General features: G+C 41.8%; 3 protein-coding genes and 1 long non-coding RNA gene across 6 annotated transcripts; 1 reads left to right on the plus strand and 3 right to left on the minus strand.

Annotated features, from left to right (window-relative positions):
* The first annotated feature begins 1561 nt into the window (after nt 1-1561).
* LOC116936032 lies at nt 1562-4741 on the plus strand. 2 transcript variants are annotated; one of them, XR_006644438.1, is made up of 3 exons: nt 1722-1878; nt 3485-3958; nt 4188-4741. It is a non-coding gene; the product is annotated as an uncharacterized LOC116936032 (long non-coding RNA). The 2 variants fall into 2 exon arrangements; XR_004401537.2 differs by lacking the exon at nt 4188-4741 and having other exon boundaries at nt 1562-1878; nt 3485-3923.
* Nucleotides 1982-3600, minus strand: LOC116936031 (hypoxanthine-guanine phosphoribosyltransferase). Its single transcript, XM_032943248.2, has 9 exons — nt 3459-3600; nt 3243-3349; nt 3064-3137; nt 2973-2998; nt 2815-2901; nt 2726-2762; nt 2484-2660; nt 2337-2413; nt 1982-2277 (listed from the first exon to the last, which is right to left on the minus strand). Exons 1-9 carry the CDS (start codon nt 3474-3476, stop codon nt 2230-2232), a joined length of 651 nt encoding a protein of 216 aa, XP_032799139.2. The 5' UTR covers nt 3477-3600; the 3' UTR covers nt 1982-2229.
* LOC116936030 (dual oxidase) lies at nt 4283-15587 on the minus strand. Of its 2 annotated transcripts, none has more exons than XM_045171310.1 (9): nt 15431-15587; nt 15099-15273; nt 13079-13159; nt 11822-11983; nt 11307-11494; nt 9644-9848; nt 9325-9491; nt 7445-9179; nt 4283-7290 (listed from the first exon to the last, which is right to left on the minus strand). In XM_045171310.1, exons 2-9 carry the CDS (start codon nt 15253-15255, stop codon nt 5411-5413), a joined length of 4575 nt encoding a protein of 1524 aa, XP_045027245.1. In that variant the 5' UTR covers nt 15256-15273; nt 15431-15587; the 3' UTR covers nt 4283-5410. The 2 variants fall into 2 exon arrangements, with proteins under 2 accessions (XP_045027245.1, XP_045027246.1); XM_045171311.1 differs by having other exon boundaries at nt 15421-15522.
* Nucleotides 15588-16871: 1284 nt separating this feature from the next.
* On the minus strand, nt 16872-18187 carry LOC116918131 (ubiquitin-conjugating enzyme E2-17 kDa). The gene is made up of 4 exons (XM_032923748.2): nt 17893-18187; nt 17732-17812; nt 17412-17616; nt 16872-17313 (listed from the first exon to the last, which is right to left on the minus strand). Exons 1-4 carry the CDS (start codon nt 17934-17936, stop codon nt 17188-17190), a joined length of 456 nt encoding a protein of 151 aa, XP_032779639.1. The 5' UTR covers nt 17937-18187; the 3' UTR covers nt 16872-17187.
* Nucleotides 18188-20422: the final 2235 nt, after the last annotated feature.

Below are 20422 nucleotides of genomic sequence, written 5' to 3' on the forward strand. Positions count from 1 at the left end.
AATGCTCTCATCCACCCTAAGTTTATCGTCAAAGAATCTAGAGGTGGGAAGGAACCCTCTGGTCGTTAATCTTATGAGAGGGGTTTATAATGAGAAGCCTCCTGTTCCCAAATATATGGCTACATGGGACCCTTCTATAGTATTGGCACATTTAGACGTATCCGCAAACGCCCTGGACAGTCTCTCGACCTTGCAGCTAGCCCGCAAGGCGACCACCCTTCTGGCTCTCACCTCGCTATCGAGGTGCGCCGAACTAGCTGCTATCCAGCTACATTCTATCAGCTTCGTGGAAGGAGGAGTAAAGTTTGTTTTGAACCGCCCAAGGAAAGCCCATAATACCGGGCCGCTTCACGTGCTGTCAGTCGGAGCTTGGCACCAAAAGCCCGCCATATGTCCGGTGACCTGCATGAGAAGCTACCACACGGCTCCTCTCAGGGACGACTCAAATAGCGAATCACTCTTCATCGGTTCAAACAAGCCCCACAAACCTGTTTCCAGCTCGACGATCGGACGCTGGATCAAGGAGCATCTCAAAGAAGCAACGTCAGTTTTTTTCGGCCCACTCAGCAAGAGGAGCAGCCGCATCTAAGGCGATGAATAGAGGCGTTCCAATTCAATCGATCCTGAATCTGGGCCACTGGAGCCGGGAGTCTACCTTTGCTAGGTTCTACAAAAGAACCGTACCAGAAAATACCGATTTGGTGGGCGCATCTATCTTACGCAGTCCACAGGACTCCCACAAACTCAACCCAGCATTCCGGCTAATGGTAGCGTTTGACCAGAGGGTATCTTGCTTTTAAGACACAGTCAATGTCGAACGAATTTACCGACAATTGGGATTGTTGGGGGAATGGAGTGAAGACATTGATTGTCCTCAAACCACCCATCCCGCTCACTCCATTCCCGTTGTTAACTTGAATTAGGTTCAGCCTCCGATTTTCGAGGACCTACTTTAATTCCTCTTTCCTTTTATTTTTTCCTAGATCCAATAGTGGAGGCTTCAAATCCAATTTCGACCGTGGCTCATCCAATCCCGTCAATAGGGGCCATGATCAGAACAACAACAAATAGAACATATGAACCGTGGATCGCCTTATAATTTTTCCTTTGCTCCAGATCCACAGCCCGTGTTATGCTTCCAATTCAGTTTAAGGGGGAGATACGCCCACCTGAGCGCCATCTCTCACCTTTCCCCCCGTTTTGTTGTTCTTTGTCTGCTGAGAAGCAGCTGAAATAAAGAGGTCGCACACAGTCAATGTCTTTACTCCATCCCCCCAATAATCCCAATTGTTCATCGCGATCTAAAGCTCGCTCAAACAATTTTCCCAATTATACAATTTGGACTTACAACGAATAAGAATAACGAATACGAATAAGTGAAATTTTTATTCGACAAATAACGAATAAATACTCGAATTTTTGCGTTATTCTATTCGAAATTTTGTTCGAATGTTTTATTTGACAGAACACTGAAAAATGCGCCTCTTGTTGCCAACATGAATCATACATCGTATTATCGTTCACTAAACAAATCGATACACAGCCGTGGGATCATCCTGTGTTGCCCTTTGCTGGATATTCATATAATAATGAATGAGGAGTAATTTTAATTTTAAGAACATTTTTCCCCTAAATTCCCACCAAGAAACGAATTTTCCCGATATTTCCCATTTCCCCATTTCATCCCACGGTTACTTGGAATATCCAAAAATTTTAGATTTTCCCTGACGAGTGGACACACTGGGTGCCAGGTAACGCATCGCCGTCATAGGAGGTATTCAAGTTTACAGTCCTTTACCATTAAGTAGGCCTTGGTGAGTGACTCGATTTTTAGGAACACAGAATCGTGCTACAATATGTGGGCGTTGTTTTCTTACAGTAGGCTATTATCTATTATCCTCAATTTTCAATATCAGCTGCTTCGTTCACGATATTCAGTTATTATATTCCTAGATTTTACGTAGTAAATTTTTTAAAGCCATTTAGCTATCATTCTTTTATTTCATAAGTTTGAAAACAATTCTCAGCTGAGTATTTTTTGTAACCAATGAACGAAATAACACCTTTTTCTCTACAGTGGTAATTGTGACAACATACAAACACCACATATAATAATGTTTTGAGTTAATTTTCATTAATTTTATTTAAATTTTCATCTTAATTTCATTCCAAGCTTGGTCATCATTGGTGCTGTAGATGGAAATCCATGCATAGAGTGAAAATATTTCATCACACTTTATACTTGTTGATTCCATTGTCATTGACAACACATATGTGCTAAAATCAAATTAAGTTATTTAGGTGAAAATAAAATTTAAGTATCTTGGCAGCCTTACATGCAGATCTCTAAATCTTTCATTGAAGTCAAGGGCATAACCAACAACGAACTTGTCTGGAATCTCAAATCCACAGTCTAGTTCTCAAAAAAAATTTGACACTCATTAAACAAAAACTTTTTTACTCCACTGGCTTCTATTGCTCACATTCAGGAATGTAACCATTAGACGCTGGCTGGCGCTTAAGCAATAGGCTTGCAACTTTGACACACTTTGGCTGATATTCCTCCAATAATCCCAACAGCTTCTGCATTGTTCTTCCAGTGTCAATAATATCCTCAACAACCAAAACATTTTTCCCTTTCACACTTTCCATATTATCACCTAATAACTCATTAAATATGTTTTAATTATTTTGCTTATTAAACTAACATAAGTGTATACAATACCTCCAATAACTTCAATGGTGCCAACAGATTTGTCATTCTAGAAAAACCATTTTAAGACACAATCACCTACAGTCAAAGAAAACTTTTACCTGGTAGCTCCTTAGTCTTATAAAATCCACAGACAGTGGCACCGATCTCTCACCTTGGTTTCGATTTAAGCTATTGATTTTATCTATCTAAGAGACAAGAATAAGTAGATGATTAAATAACACTTTTTTTCCTCAATTGAACTTAAATGGGAAATTACCAAATCTGTATAAAACTTGTAGCCCCCTGATTAGATTTAAAACACCTAATTATAATTTAGCTATTTAACTTGTGTCATAGGAAGTTATTACCTTTTAGAACACATATTGCAACTAGTGGTTCTTTTCCAAAATCAGTGAAAATGTCTTTGGCAATCCTTTCAATTCTAAGGATGAATTTATGTTTAGTTGAGATAATGTGAATTCAAAATGCTCCATTTTAACAATACCACGGTGCAAGTATGCAAAGGCAGATAAGGAAAAAGAATTACCTGTCATGGATGACACCATACGGTATCAAAACAGATTCTAGATCATCCTCGTAGTGCTTTGGAATGCAAAATGAATCCAACGAATAACCTTGGTAGCTATCCTCTATCTTAAATGAGGGAATGACAAAACTTACATGATCAATCAAAAATCACTTATATGAATAATTCTGCAACTTATATAGCTTTCTATGACATTGAAGTTTCTACAAAATTTACCCTAATGGAAGTTGTCATTTTCAAAGTCTGTTGAGTTTTCAGGAAGACCGTCTTACTGCTAGTACTCCTGGCTACACGTTGGAACTTGCTTCAACTGTCAGCGGTGTCCAATCATGAGTTCAGCACGAACTTCAGCTGCAATACCCACGGTCGGCCCACGGTTATCTTTGTTGCTAAGGTCAAATTTGAAAACAAGTGGAAGGCCTCCGAAACACAACTATTGGACTTATATATCGGTTTGGCCTTCTTACTCAAAATGCCAGTTAGCTGCTGTAACAAAGACCAAACCTCTGCAGGGAAAATGAGTTGCGTCGTTATAAAGCGCCTCCCCTTAACAACTATGAGAACTGAAGTGTATTTTTTATCCGCTTGCCGTTGTCCCTTCACTTTATGGATTCCACCACTTGAATGATATACGAAGAGGGTTAAATTTTCCAAGCAACATGTTCAACTTCAAGCACCATACTTGTCTGGCCTCATTTATGCTTCCTACAATCCGGGTATGTGTTTTTTTTTTTTTTTTAACAACCGATCATTCAAACAAAAGCTGACGTACGCATCCGGGTTCATTTGATCGCCGATTCGAGAGATAACACTGAGACAGTCCCTCGTAAACGAGTGCATAAATTTCGTGTAGTCGCGTTACCTAAAAGAAAAAAATAGCAGATCCTCTGTAGATGACTTTTTCATCGAAAGGAAACACAGTGTGCTCTCCTCTTGATTTCTTAGGAAGCATCGGATAGCAAATATCGCTGATCATGACGAAAACATGAGCAAGTCTACGTGGAACAGGAAATTCGCTACAGTTGCATAAAGTAATTGAATTTGCAGTATCCTCAGTGCCAGTTTATTTGTTAGTCAAGACGTCAAGAATGGGAAGAAATTTGACACGGGTGCAGCTGATTGGACATATCCCGACTCGGAATGCTTTACCCATCTCATGTTCCCCATCCAGACTTCGGAGCACATTTGTTAACTTTTATTCATTTTTCCTTTATTAACTTAGACAGTAGACACTAAATTGTGATGCAACATTCATCCAATATGCGAATGCCAACAACACCAAACTACAGCAATATGAACAACTTCTGTTGACGAAAACCTTGGACGAATAGAATTTTCTGGATAAGATTCAAAATTTTCCACAACCGTTGTGCATGCCTGCTCCCTGGTGGCAGCCACTGACATTACAATGACATTATATATAACATTTCTGTACGATTGACGAACGCAAAAACTGATCTGCCACGCCCGATAAATAATAGTTTCACATTTACTTTCAATTTCCGCAGTTCCTTCTAGACTATCTGACAGAGTACAACTCATAAATTACGAGGGGTACAAAAGATACTCATCTGTTGACAGTCAGTGTTCTGCAGCGGAGCAGATCAATGAAAATAAAAATTTTTATTGAAAGTTGAGGGTTTGGCAGGAAGCTTATCGAACTTGAACTGTTCATCAAATGCGTCTGCGAGAACCATATAATTATGCTCAGTAGTCTAATGCCGGCCCTTTGACAGAAACAATTTCAGCTTCATACAGATTCTTTGAATAATAGTTTAGTGTAAGGCTGGCCCGCTCCCACGTTTATGACCGAAAGACAACATCTAGTTCCCTGCCTTTTCACTTCAATTTCCCGAAGAAAAACGTGGTAACCAAAACCAAGAGCGTGAATGGGGGGATGACAAGTCGATCACGCTGACGACCCTTGGAGCAAAACGAAATACGTTACAAAAAAAAAAAAAATACGATATAATTCACGGAAGCGAAAGAAATGCAGTAGAGATAGATGACGAACAAATTATCTGGAAAAGAGAGAAAAAAAAAAACTGACAAAAAGGCCGTAAAAGAGCGAGAAAAGAAGAGTGTCCGTCAGACGAAGAAGGCGCCGAGATAACATTTCAATCACACGATGAACAGATCGCAGCGACAAGTTCTTTCTTCTTCGATGTTTAACCAAAATTCTCGAAATGGTGGATAAAATAGGGCAGTTTGCGACCCTGGTTGACTTCCTCGCAAGCGCTCATGATGGATTTGGTCAAAGGTCGAGGACCGCAACTGAAGACGCCTATCTTGCTAACGTAACTGTGCTTCTTCTGAACGAATTTGAGGAACGATGTCATGTCGGGACGGCCAAAGTGATTCACCGCTTTCAGGCCGGTGAACATACTGCGCTTCGAGATGCGCTGAAAATGGTTCTCGCAAATGTAGAGCATGGTGGTGCGCAAATCAAACTTGTGGAAGAACTGCGTGATGAAGATGTGCATCTCCAGAACGTTGGTGACATCCTTGCGTTCGACGTCGCGCAGCACGTCGATGAACCACTCAAAGTGACGATGCGACGGGCACGTCCACAAGAAGTAGACTTTCTTGCAAGCCACGCCCGAATAGCGGTTGGTCGACGTACCGAAGACCAAGTCGTTGAGGATCGATGCATAGGGTGTGACTCCGATGCCGCCGCCAACCATGACGGCCACCTCGAACTTGTACCAATCCTGATTTCCGCCACCAAACGGGCCGTCCAGCTGGATTTTAGGATCCATCTCCTTGGGGTTGAAGTTGCTCGGATCGAAGTAGTTGCGCAGCTTCCACGTCCATGGCCCTTGCGCCTTGATGTGGCAAGACAGGAAATTCTCGTGGGGCGCCGATGTGAGTGTGAACGAATGGAACTCCTTGGGCGTAACTCCGGTGCATGAAAGTCGGATCCACTGGCCCGAGAGATACTTAAAATTGGGCGGCCGGTAGAATTTCACCTTGAGAACGTCGGATGGCAGTAGCACCGTCTCGATAATATCCAAGCCCATGAATTTGGTGCGCAGGCTGATGATCTTGTCCAGGGTGTAGATGATTGCCGGACCGATGAAGAAGAGCCAGAAGGCAGGCGAAGCTGTGAGCCGGCCTAGCCCGTGAAGGATGGACAGGATGTACAGGACAACGTAAAGGCTGTGAGTCATCCAGAAAAAGTTGTAGGCCTTCTTCCGGATCACGGGGTGAGCGAAGACGAAGATGATGATCATAACGACAAAGAGGAGCACGCCCGTCAAACCAGTCAGCGTCTGGAAGAGCCAGTAGGTGATGGTGGGCTTGAAGTCGCTGGGCAGACTCAGCTCTTTGGAGAGGCAACGCAGGTGTTCCACAGGTTGCGTCGAGACGTGGTAAAAATTGACAACGTGGCCGACCGTGTGCAGCAAGGAGAAAAAAAAGGCTGTCAAGGCGCATATCTTGTGAAACTGGATGTGGGCATCGAGTGGGATATACTGCTGGATGGAGAACTCCTTCAGTTTGGTCAGCAGGTTGCGAGACATGGTCAACAACAGGAGGCTGTAGCAGAACGAGAGGGCGGCAGCGGAGCCTCGCGTGATGGCAATACCAACTCCCATTATGTGGCGCAGATCGGTGTGCTCGGACATGAAAGAGTAGTGGATGAAGCGGTCAACGAAGAGCGCAATCGTCACCACGTAGAAGACGAACAAGTAGAAAATGTTTTGACGGTTCTCCTCGAGGAAGGTGGTCAATTCGTCCCATTTGCGCAGCAGAGTGTGTCGGTGGCGCTCCTGGACCGCATCGATGTGGAAGCTGGTCATACGGGCCACGTTAGTCGACGTGTCCAAGAAGTTCTGCTTGGCACCTTTGCAGTCGAGCCCGATGGCTATGAAGTCGCCGCGATACTCGCGCATCATCAGCTTGAAGTCGTCGTAGGTCAGGGCGTCTTTATGTTCCAATCCAGCAGATTGGAACATGCCATCCATCAGCTCCGTCACTTGGTCGTCGTTCAGACTGTTGTTCGTGCGCGCGATTTCTACCAGTGAGCGCAGCATCTCCGAAAGTTCCCCTGTTGGGTTTGTAACAATAGTGCGACATTGAGTTACAACAACAACAACAACAACAACAACAACAACAACAACAACAACAACAACAACAACAACAACAAAATTAAATTAAAACTCGAAATTCGAGCTGGACTACTAGGGGACGACAGATCTTACCTTTATCGATGACGCCGTTACGATCGTTATCGCACATGTCGAAAATGATGCGTAACTTGTCCTCGGTGCGTCCCTTCGAAAAGAGGACTACCGTATCCAAAAACTCCTGGAACGAAATGCGACCATCGCCGTCCTTGTCGACAATGTTGAACATCATCTTGACGAAGACGTCGTCGCCCTTCATGCCGAGCGCGCTGGCGAACTCGTTGCGCGACAACGAGGTGCGCATCACCATGATGACGTCGCCTGTCACTTCTTCCATCTTGCGCTTCTCGCCCGGCTTGAGGCCAAACGTCAAGGCGTAAGCTTCGCGGAAAAAATGTTCCAGCCGTTTCTCGCGGCGCTCTCGCGTCTCCGCGTTGGACAACATCTGCTCGCGGTAGGTTGGTATTTGTTCCAGGTGTTTCTTGTGACTGGTGAGGAATGTTTCCAACTTGTGCAGGAAACGCTTACGAGATGTGTTCGAGTCGAACTCGAGCACCAGGTCGTAGTCGCGCGGCACGCGCACCAGCAGCATCGGCTTCTTGCGGGAGTCCTGCGTCACCTCGACCGTCAACAGCTCGACGCCTTTGAAGTTGACTTTGCGCAGTTTCTCGCCTTTGCGGTTCACCGTGTAAAACGCCTCCTCGGGGCCGAATTTCACCTTCACTAGTCGCTTGTGGTTGAGGTGCAGCCACTCCTTGACCACCATCTTGTCCACCGATTTGCCGTTGTTGTTTTCTTCGCGGCGCGCCTTCAGACGACGACGCTTCGAATTTTGCAGTTTGACGACGCCGTAACCGGCGCCGGCCGCTATAATTGGCACGAAGGCCAACAGCAAGCAGCCGTAAATGTAAGGCACCTCGCTTCCGGCAAAATAGTCGTAGCCGGCCAAGAAGTTGCAGGGCGTCAATGTTGATGCGTTCAACTGACTGGGCTGCGGACACGGGTCACCCTCGCGGAAGAAAAAGACGTTCTTCTGGATCTCCCCCTCGCTGATATTCATCGTACTGCGAATGACGTCGGTGAACGTCGTTTTGCGGATCTCTTCCACCTCGCTGGCCGTAAACATGCCATTGTCGGTGTTTTCGAACCAAAAGCGGTCCGCGTCACGGATCCGCCCCAATTGCTCTTTGATAACTGCAGAGAAAAGAGGTCCCGGCCCGTTAGTCGATTCAAGCATGCCGCCGATGTAGACGTCGACGTTGGACAAATCATTGTTGTAGAGAGCAGCCAGTTTCGGGAAAAGATCCGGTTGTTGCACAGCCAGCGCTGGGTTTATATCCGTCCAGTTGGTAACTGGATCGAGGCGGAAGCTGCGCCGCGCCGTGTTGTAATCCGGTAGGCCTGTATCTCGACCGCGCATAATATTAAGCGCGCCCAAGTCCCGACGAGAGAATTCCATGGGGCCGAACAGTTTGTTGCGTACGTCTGAGCAAAGAAAACTGTCCTCGCGTTCGGCCAGCTGCGACGCCATGCCCAGGATGAATTCTTCGACCGAATTGTTGACCAGAATTTCGACCGCGTCCCACCAAGCCGAACAGAGCCGGATGGCGGGCGTTTCATTCGGTCCGTTCTTGAAGTTGCATTGACCGTCACGGCGATAGAGCCCCGGTGGGATCATTGTGTGGCCGAAACGGAAGGCTGCACTCTGGAAGACATGGCTAATGCCGGGATGAATATCCGCTTTATATCCTTCATATTCGCCAAGCGATTCGCCGATGAGCGCCGGTAAATACTCGTACATGACGATGTTCTACAACACAAATCAAAGTTTCCCCATCCATATGTTTTATCAGTACACGAATTAGTAGACGATAATGACAGTAATACAGTAGTCTATACATTTTATGCCATGCAGCTGCACCTACAGTATATCTCATCATGGATATAGTACGTACTTGCAACACGGCGACTACTATACGGCGAGCTCTTTGGAAGATTTCCTCATCCGACCATTGTGGATGTTCTGCTTCGATTCTACTCGCAATCACGTTGTGGTATCGGAAGAAGACGATACCGATTGCAAGGATAGCCGGGTTCTGATTAGTTCGTGGATCTCCCAACACTAAACAAAAAAATAAAATAATAATATAAAACGTATCAGTAAATCAATCAGCCATCATTTCTTTCAACTGTACTGAATGCGGGATTGAGGGTGGAAAAAAAAATCTATTTTAAGGAAGGAAAAAAAACAAGACAAATAAAAGTTAAACTTACGAAGCATTTTCTCGGGATTAGCCATGCGCATAATGTGTGGCGCCGGGGCAGTAAAAATGGGCACGCGATCATGGTTTCGAGGGGGCATGCCTTCTGATTCGCCAGATTTGAAAGTTCCATTCTTGAACGATCGCATCGCATTTACCCACGCCTCACTGGTGCTGTAGACAAAACTGCCATCAATCCAACTCGTCATCCGGTTTATCTACATGCCAACAAAAAAAAAAAAAAAAAAGTGAATTCATTAAAAACTAGACTATTTTGGCGAAGCCCCTCGCCTTATGTCGGATGGCTCCAATTTCGGACAATTGTTGATGCCAACGTAAATGGCCAAAACTATGTACGGATTCATGAGCCAAACATTAGCCATTTCAACACCGATTAGCGCCCAGTTGTTACCTATACATACGTATCCGGATGCAGAAACATTCACAAGTCCTGGCGTGGGAAAATGTGTATAAAAAAATACAATCGCTCTTGCAATGCAACGTAATATTACATCAATGCTTTACAAGGCGAATTTGTTGCATCACACGCGCAGCAACTATCATCGACAACGATTCTAATTTTCCAGAAGTCGGAATTAAAGAGTATCTGTAGAAAAAAAAAAAAAACTAGAAACCACGCAGACTAGGGTTGTCAATTGGTGACATTAAAGTAAGTGACTTGCGTAAGGTGCTTGGAAAAAACTGAATGACGACGCCCCAAGTGTAACGCCATAGGGATTGAAGCAAACACATCTGGCAAAGAGATCTTCTTTCGCAAGTGGCCTTGCCAGCCAGAGGAATAATGCAACACTACTCGAAAGGCAAAAGAATAAAAAAGAGAGACGAAATACGAAAATAAAAAAGGGAAAGAAAAAAAAAAGACTAAAAAGGGAGGGAGAAGAGAAATGAAGGACACAGCTGATGGAAACACAATTCAGCCGTGTCGAAAGAAAAGAAAGCTGCACCCAATGGTCCATGCAATCAGCCTTTTGAAACTAGAAGTAGGATAACCGTTCAAATTTTCTAATCTTTACTCAATGAGAAACGTGCAGAACGGCAGACTATCAATTTTTCGAGTCAAATGCTCGGCTCACGAGCCAAGCATAATCGGTCAAACGTCCGAATACAATTAACAGAACAGCATCATCCACTTTCAAATCTATTCTTGCCGTTCGTTATCTCTCCAATTCAATGCCTCAGCGTTTGCTAATCTACCAAGTTTTGAATCACAATTCTAGTTGGCGACAAGAGGGCAGGTTCCGCGAGTAGGACAAAGCCTGCGTTAATATGGTTTGTCCCCTTACTGACATACCTACGATCTTGTGTGCCTTAGCGCATACGCCATAAACAAACTAGGACAAGGTACAAAGTATAATCACCATTGAGGAAAGTGAAATGCCATGAAACTCGAAATAATAAGTAAAACCAAACTCCAACCTCACCGCCCCTCACCTCAAAAGCGTAATTCGTCCTTTTTGTGTCATTAATCAAATACAAATGGTAATAAACTCGTTACGAATCCCCAAGGGGTTGGGGAAAAGAAAAAGAATTCTCTCGTCATATCAGCTGACAGCCATCTTTTTTAAAAATTCTAATGAATGATCATGCTATCCTAGCATTATTGTTAGATTACCAATGACAGAACAAGCAAGACTTGGGTAATATGTAGACTATACCTGTTCTCGTGGACTGTTGGGGCTCTGTCCTGTTTTGTGATCGTACCAGGCACGGTGAAACGGCATAAACTTCTGACCTGTGCATTCCGCATCGTACATTTCGTCACACTTTTCGATATCGATCTTGTGCATCTCAATAGGGCAACCGGACTCGCTGGCCATTAAGATCTCAGAGGTCACCAGTTGTCCTGCAAGAATTAACAACAAGACAAATGGGAGAAAATAATTAGACATTGACTGATAGGACTATCCAAACAGGTGTCACACTCTATTTTGACCTGCTCCGACAGTGATCTTTATAGCTTTTCGTTAAAGTCTAGATTATTTTATTCATGTCAATGGATAACTTGAATGCCACAAATTGTAGTCTGCACGGGAATGTGGATCGAAGTCTAGTCACCTTAGTGTAGCGCCCAGTTATCTTAGACAAAATTTAAAATCTTGGCGGATTGATCAATCGAATGTTATTCGTTAAACAGTATAAAAAAAAAAAAAAAAAAAAAAAAAAAACGTACCGAAAAAAGCGAACAAGGCGGTGCGGTTCATGACTGAGCCAAGTCCATCAGGTCCTTTCATGAAGAGTTCGCTTAACTTTCTTGGATTAGGCCGATTAACTCCTCCCATCATGTAGACACCGTCGGAGTAAGTTGCTGGCACTTTGCGTGTCAAATGGCTGTCTGCAAATCATAATGTGAGGTTAACAGCCCATTCAACGAAGAATCAAATACAATCAAGGGACAATCTCATACACAGCAGCCTTTCGTCAACTGTACTACCTAGACTAATTGCATAATAGAAAGGCAAAACTAGAACCAAAAAAAAAAAAAGACGAAGAAGAAAACACGAAAGGAAGACGGTTACATAAGAATGAGAAATCGTTCAAACCCGCTACAGCATAAAATGCGCTAGTAATTGGGATAAGGACTTGGAAAAATCTTGGAAGAAGCCAAAAAAATTCCAATATCTCATCCGTTGTACTTATGCCCGCAATATCTACGGCTCTTCAAAGAACGCAATTTTTATGTACAAACACATGATTGCTGCCATGTAAGTAACAAGCTTCATAGCTTATGATCCCTTCAAAACACTGCTAATTAATTGTGATAAAAAGCGAGGTGTGTAGGACTAGAAGAAATAAAAGAAGATACAAAATATAGATTGAAACATCTCAAGGCTAGCCGACAGCAGCAGCAGGCAGAGAAAAATAGTCCACGCGAAAGGCTGTGGAAAGGCATCTTATCCTCGAGCGGATGAAAGAGAAAGGCCAAAACGATAATACAGCATTAAGTGATTATTATTCTATTTGTTCTGGAGTAGGTTAACGCTATAGCTGTGGCTTAGTCCGGTGGTATTGCACGATATTGTATTCGTGATTTCCACGCACGATTTGCCTGTCGCCGGCAGTACCTGTGCTGCCACAGGGGCCGTATAAAGATCTCTTTTCCCCGATAGCACGTTGCCAAAACGTGAAAGTTCACTTTGATTCATCTGTATCAGGCGATTTTTAAAGTAGGACGACAACATTACGCGTAGCTTTTGGACGCTTAAAGGCAAGATGTTATTACCAAGCTTTCGTGAAAATGAATTTAAAAAAAAAAAAGAGCTCGAGATATTATTGAAATAAGACCAGCTTTATGACAACATCAAAGTCAACGTGAAATGAAAAGCGAAGCTGGTCAATATTGTTTAAGGTCTCTCATCTAGTACCTATTCCCGAGTTCCAAACCGGAACTGATCGTTGTTAAGAAAAAAGCAATAGTTCGTTATCTTACCAACAGATCCCCATTCGGGATGTGCCAAGTTGTTGTACCATCCATCGTAGCGTTGTTTCTCGTACATGCCCTCGATCCGTTCTGCAAAGTAAAAACAAAAACGAGGTAATTAGTCATATTAAGCGAATGTTGCGTCAAAAAAAACGGCGTTGGTCGGTTTCTACTTCAAAGTTCCACCCGCTGGCGATCTTGTCACGTTACTATAACTAGAGAGATCTTCATCATCACTTGTCCTTCGAATTCAAGCGGGCGTCGCAATCGAAATTGCGAAAGCCGATTTCTTGCAGCCATTCGCTTTTTTTCTTTCAAAATGCTAAGGTTGAATTGACATTGATTTACAATTCAATTGCGACGTGACCGATTCGTGGCGATTTGGTTTGTCTAATTTCGTCAATTGCATCACGAAGTGCGGCTATCGTTTTCTTGGGTGCGGGGCCTAGTGGTAGAAAGGCGTTTTCTACATTTACATGTGGAATTTGGCCAAAGTCAGCTGAGGTGCTCGAGTTTGTCATGTATTCACCATATGATGAGGGCCAAGTGTAAAATCCCTTGCGTAAGGGCAACTACGAAATAGCGAAAGGGGAAAGTGGGACATTCCCTTTCATCCTCCAGCTGACTGGAGCCTGATCTTTGTAACGCAGGGCGTTAACAGAGCAAACAAAGCAAATAGTAAACGTTGGCAACTACTATATAGCATAAATGAATTATATTTCACAAAGTAGATGGTAATTCCATGTCGTATTGAAACGAAATGCGTGCGAATGGCCTGAATGATGAAGCAGTAGGCTACGCAACAGGCGTTAACAGTTTTCGAAATTTAAAAGGCAGACAGCAGATCAGGAGTACAGGTAACCAATAGCGTGCGAAAGAGAACAAACCGTTTTTTTTACGGTGCCTTTGAAAAGAAAAAGCAAGCGTTTCTCGGCTTTCTGCTGTTTGATTAACAACACACGGTCTAGTGACGGCAGTTTCACTTATTGTCAAGACACAGCCGCTGCTGCACCTGTTCTAGATTCCTGCCAGACGACCTTGTCCTAGAATCCATTTGGCATGCTCATTGAAACATTGTTTTTCGATTGCTGTTCTGTTTGTTTTGTTTTGTTTTTTCTTTTTAGTTCGTGTTCGTATTAATTTTAATATTTTCCCCAGACGACGATCGATCTAATTTATAGAGATAACAAGGGTAACGGAATCCAAGAAGTTTGAGTCTCCGGTTTTCCATTTGCGTATCATAAGCTATCAATAAACGATTGGCCATAGGAAGCTCCACTAAGAACAATACATACAACTATTGGTTTACTGACAAAAATTAAATAAAAACGTAACAATAATAACGATAATCTGCGTTAATTCAGAACTTAAGACAAAACAATAATAAACTCCTTCTAGGAAGTCTTAGCGTGGCGGATACATTGCACCTCGGTGCTGCAGTTAGGATTTTGATATTAAGTCGCCCGACCCCCGAGAGGGAAGTCTTCGTTCACAGTGGACAGCACTGGAGACGTCAACTGCTATTCGCCATTCCTCTGCTAGGAATGATTTTTTGCAGGTGTCTCAAGGCCACAAGAAAAGTACACCTGAGTTTACCTTTCTATCCATTACCTTACAGGTACAGCAGGTGCAGCGATTCAACGAGCTTGTGAATCAAATAAATAATTCTAAGTAGAGAATTTGGTCATTCTAAAATCGTGAGAAAGACTACTGAAAACAGACTCGACTGACTTCGTGGGCTGAGCATTTATTGTGGTACCATTTGCACGCTTCACGGTACCGGGAGACAAAATAAAGGACGAAACATGACAAACATTCGGAAAAACAATCGCTCCTAACTTCCATTGCTTATTGTACCGAGCTATCCAAGCAAGTTGAAACTGGATGATTTCGACACCGTCACTTGGAAAGTCTAGTTTTGTACTCACAAGGGCGTTTTGGCCTGATTTCGTTTAGGATGTTTACATTTCGATTGTTACACAGAATGTCCTCTCTTGCCCTCTTCCAAAAGAAAATCGAACAAACTCACCTGCACGTGTTTGTCCTACGAATTGGCTGATAGAAAGAGCCAGAAGAAATCCGTGAACGAGCCACACTGTCGTGTGCTTTGTTACAGCGGCGGCACATTGCCTCGGCCATTTATCTCTGCGAGAGGTGGATCTTCCGCGAATTGCTGTACAATCCATGGCGTTTCACAGGAAGGCCTAGATCAAAACAAAATGTTAACAGAGAGAAAAAAGAAAAACAACAAAACCTCCCCAAAACAAAACACAAAAAACACACAAAACACAAAAAAAAAAAACCAAAAAACATTTTTTTGTAAACTGAAGCAAAGCAGGCCAACCACGTACGAACACTCACAGTTGTAAATAAATGTTTCATCCAACTTTTCTTTAATTAAACAAGGCAGACAAGTTTTCGACAGTCTCAACGGAATCAAGACCCGTTGGCAACTGAACATGAACTACTCTAGACAACAGCCGATATTCGCGCTCCCAGACACTCAGGTGAGCTTTCTCTTCGTCCTTTTCGTGGGTTGGAGGGGAGGAAGTGGGGGACGTTGGGAGTGAATTTTGCCTGAGGTTATTTCTTCGGCCACATTTATTTTTCCCTTTTTTTTTTCTGTTCCTTTCATTATTCTAAACTTTGTTTGTGTGCCTCTCGCCGCACTTTAGCCATAGCTCCTTCTTTTTCAGAATTCGAAAGCGGATACACTTTTCTTTTGGTAGTGGGTTAGTTGACACCAATTCTGCAAAACCTTGCGGAAGTTACCTATGGAGTCGCATTATGCCACAATCAATATATTTTTTCATTTCAATGTGGCATGTGCTAACCAAGTTTCTCTTCTACACAGAATTTCGTACACAAAATCTATGATTTTTCTGTTTTAAAAATTCTAAAAGTACTTTTTTCGCCATGAAAAGATATTAATTATGATTATTTTTATTTTATTTTACGGAATATCTAATGAAAGAAACTTAGCTTAAAACTCTGGTCTAGTACATTTTCTGTGAATTTCTTTGTTTTTCTCCGGTCCGTTAAAGGTTCATGTTTTTCTCTTTCCAAGTCACTAGTGGTGCCTTTGTGGAAATCAAGAACTTGAGCTGATCCGTCTTGGAAATTTTTGATCACCAATTAACTCCCCATCATTTTTAGAAAATTTTTATCAAAATAGGCTTCAGAAGTGAAAGAGATTACGGCAAGTCCACAACTACAGCATGCCACCTTTTTATAGCCATCCGTGAACCTGGCGCTGCAGCAGACGCTAACCAGATAAGAAAGCTAACGGAGAGTTATTCCTATCGCTAGATGGCAATATAAGTAAGGTACGACACTACGACATATCGGAATCGGGAACACATCAAGTATTTCTAAAATAATCATACATCATCTATATGGTATGGTTATTGTTCATTGGTATCTCTGAGCTCTGAGTCCCCAACATCATCCAGAGCATGTCTAATAGAAGCAGGTTAAGCTTATTTCATGGTGGAATTCCGTGGGTTATTTTTTTTTTTTGTATTGCCGATATTTATCGAGCGTGTTAATTTGTTCACCCTTCCACTTCTTTGTTGAACTTAAATGTTACTTTACGGGAACCCAACAAAAAGGTTCGTATGAAAAGCAATCATTAATGAAGTTGCAGACCTTCCCGGTTGACGAAAATGAAATTAAGGGTTAAAATTTGGAAAGTAAATAAATATTTTTAGGGTACCAATGCGGACGACAATTTCATGTAAATAAACAACGGCTTTTTCGTAACTATGATATTTTTTCTATGAAATGCGCAGAAGCATGAAACAAGATTTCAATTTCTTTGTATTTCTCGTGAATAAATTGATCTTTGCTGAACTACAATTCCAACCTGTTCATCAGGTTTAGATTTCGCCTTTCTTGAAGCAGAACGCAATCGTGAGGTGTCCGTCGTAAGTGAGAAACAGCAATTCACAACAGGGAAATTGAGAGAAAAAAAAAAAAAAATATGGGGAAAAAAAACACTTAGTCATGAGGTCTAGTAGGACCCATGGGCTTAACTGAATGGTGGTAGGGAAAATTGAAGAACGGAATATCGGAAAGTTGAGGCAAAAAGCGAATCAATGGACGGTAATACAACCAATTTAGTCCATCCACGATTGTTCCACACATGCCTTAACTCGTTTTTCGTATTCACGCCGATTTTCCTTGTACAGCTGTGCTGCCATCGAGTTGGCTGGGCTATTGGGATTAGGATCACTTAGCAGTGACTGAATCAGAAAATATGGCATGTAAATTGACACAATGAGTATCTCCTTTTTAAGTGTTTATACACCATGCAAGAAAACTAATGCTGGCTATATCATACCTGAATAGAGGTAAGGATTGCAGACACATCATATGTTGGACTCCATCGGTTTTGAAGGATGTCGAGACAAATGCCCCCATCAGCATAAACATTAGGGTGGAACATTTTTGACACAAATCTCACAGTAGGGGGCTTATTAGGATATTCTTCAGTGAATTCTATAGTCAATTTGAATGTTCCATCTTCAAATGGAGTGTCATGAGGTCTAAATCAGTCAGAAAAGTAAAAACATTAAAGTAATACAGACATAAAACAAAATCTGTGCAACTAAAATTTCTTTAGTTAAAAAAGTAATGTAGCTCATGAGCTCTTCATGTTACCCAAATATAACCGCATTCCATATCATAATATTGTTGTCCGTTGGAGCTCCACTCACACCAGCAGGTGGGTCTTCTTGTAACCTAAGAGGTTGAATTAGATTACAATTCTAATGAAAAAAAAACTGCACCTCAAAAATATAGATTAATAAACGTATGGTAACCTCTTAAAGTCCCTCATTAGTCGTCTTCTAGCTGGCGTAGACATTTAATTGTTTGTCTACCGTATACGATCAGTTATATGAAACGGGGTTTCTGAATTATCACCAGATATGATGGATTAAAAAAACTGTAAATTTAGTGTTGAATGAACAACTGCTATTTTTAATAGAAAACCTAAAGCACTGAGTCAACTTAATCGTAGAATGTAACACAATTCGGAGCTAAACGGAGTTATCGTGATAAAGTATAAGAACTAGGGCAGCCATCAGCCTGACTACTGAGAAATTGTCAGCGCCATAGTGGCATATTCCCGAACTCTTTAGTGATAACCACAGTCAAGTATTGGCCTCATTGGCCAGGTTTGCGGTCTTTTACTGCCGAGAAAAGCGTGATCTAAGGTAGAAGAAGTGCACTACAGGGTGTAGCTTTCGGCTGCGCGCGTTTCCCGCGGGAAGCTGACAATGGCTGGTCGTCCAATACTAACATACATAGCACAGAAGTAAGCCTAAAACATTAGCGTGCAAAAAACACCGGATACTGTTTCACCACGGAAACATTGCTTTCAAGCGCTTTCAAGAGAAAAACTATTAACTTCTGAGTTCCTTGGTAAATCTTCTTTCAACGCAAAATGCAACCACTGCCTATTTTACGCGAACGTTCTAAAATCTACGGAATTAGAGCTTTCATATTTTTAAAATGGTAAAATGTTTACCTTTCCCCGAATAAACGAAAAACGTGAATTCACATCCAATGTATCGCCACCGTTGATTCGGGACATTTTTGGTTGAGAACTTCGTCTATTGTAGGCCGCGTTGTTAAACGGTCTCAGTATTGCTGTATTGCACTTCTAATTTGGAATAGTTGAAACCTAAATTATAAATCATTTCTGTGAAGAACGAAAGCTATGCCTTACCATACTATCGCTGTCGAATCCTTAAAGGAGGGGACCGAAGTTTTTCTTGCAGCATCTGCATGAGCACTGTCAAACAAAAATGTTCAGATTTTATGAATGTGAAGCAAACATTGGCAAACGATGACAATTAGAGGAGAGTGGGGGCAATTGAGACACAGGGCAATTGAAACAAAAATTGTTTCTCTCGCCGTATAAGAGGAATTTTCTTGAAAAAATTAGGGTTAATAGAATGAGGGGGTTTACAAGTTTAGAAAAATTTACGAGTTTTTTTATTAAAAACTTTTTAAGATATCTCGAAAAAACTGTTTTTTGTTCTTCGTCTGTTAAATTTGCGTTTTCAATTTTTTGTTTTAACCCCTAAAACGCTACATTTTAGTAATAAAATTAGTTTCAGATGATTTTCAATTCATTTTTCTACAATTTAATGCCTTTAAATTTTTCCCTGCACTCTTAAATAATTTTAAATAATTAAATGTAACGATGACCCTATTGCAGGGCAATTGAAACACTTTGTTTATATTCACTGGTTGCATTTTTTTTGCAAGTATTTGATGTAATTCATTTAAACAAATGTAAATCATCATGTTAACACAACTACTGTATTCCCTGTTTGGGATTTATTTTAAAAAGCATGTTGCTTAATGGTTTTTTTTTAAATTTAATTATTTAAATATTTTAAACTAAATTACGATCTACTTTAAGCATATTTTAAAAATCTGTATATCGCATTGTACCTAATGGTAAAATTTGATCACACTAGCAGTTGTGGCTGCTGAGATATCGTGATTTTCATTTTATGTGGGTATGAAGAAGCTTCCTTATGGGAAAACCCACGTTGCAATTGCGTCGACACACCGTTTCAATTGCCCTGCTACCATGGCAATTGAAACACTCGAAGCGACCTCAGTTTTTTACAATTTACTACTATTATAATTAATCTTTTCTCATTAAAAAAAATATCGTTTAGTAGCTGAGATAATAGGCTACAATTCTATATAATTTTTATATTAAACTTTTTAGTTTTTTTTTCAAGAAATACAAAAAACCAAAAAGTGTATCAATTGCCCCCACTCTCCCCTATATTGAACTGATCGTGCAGGCTTCACATAGGCGCACGTTCAATCTGGGATGCTAACACCAACCGAACTTGTCCCTGCATTACCGACTTACCTAAAACTTAAAATCACTTACCTAAACTGAACAAAATGGCCTCTGGATTGAGAAAAAATAGGAATGGCATGTTCGCTGACGTTTTCTGAGCCACGGCACTGGACTGAACGAGTATACGGATCACCAAGCACAATCGTAACAAAGGCGTCTGTATCGAGCTGTATTGTTTAACGGCCGGTTTTACGCAAACGTCGCGAATGTGATGTAATATGTTTAAACATTTTACGTTTAGCATATTACTGCTGTTGCATTGCTTCCTACTAGGAGCGGTCAGACTTGCCGTGAGCGCGCTCAAACTTTGAGCGAACTCAAACTCAAACTCAAAATTTTGAGCGGCGCTCAACTCAACTCTCCAATCAGTACTGCCACCTAGAGGTCCTTTTAGAACATATGTGCTTAAACGGCAGTTACAGATTTCTTTTACTCAAAAATGGGGTTAGTAGGGTGGA

The sequence above is a fragment of the Daphnia magna genome, linkage group LG3 (assembly GCF_020631705.1).
Source record: "Daphnia magna isolate NIES linkage group LG3, ASM2063170v1.1, whole genome shotgun sequence".
Classification (NCBI taxonomy): Eukaryota; Metazoa; Arthropoda; class Branchiopoda; order Diplostraca; family Daphniidae; genus Daphnia; species Daphnia magna.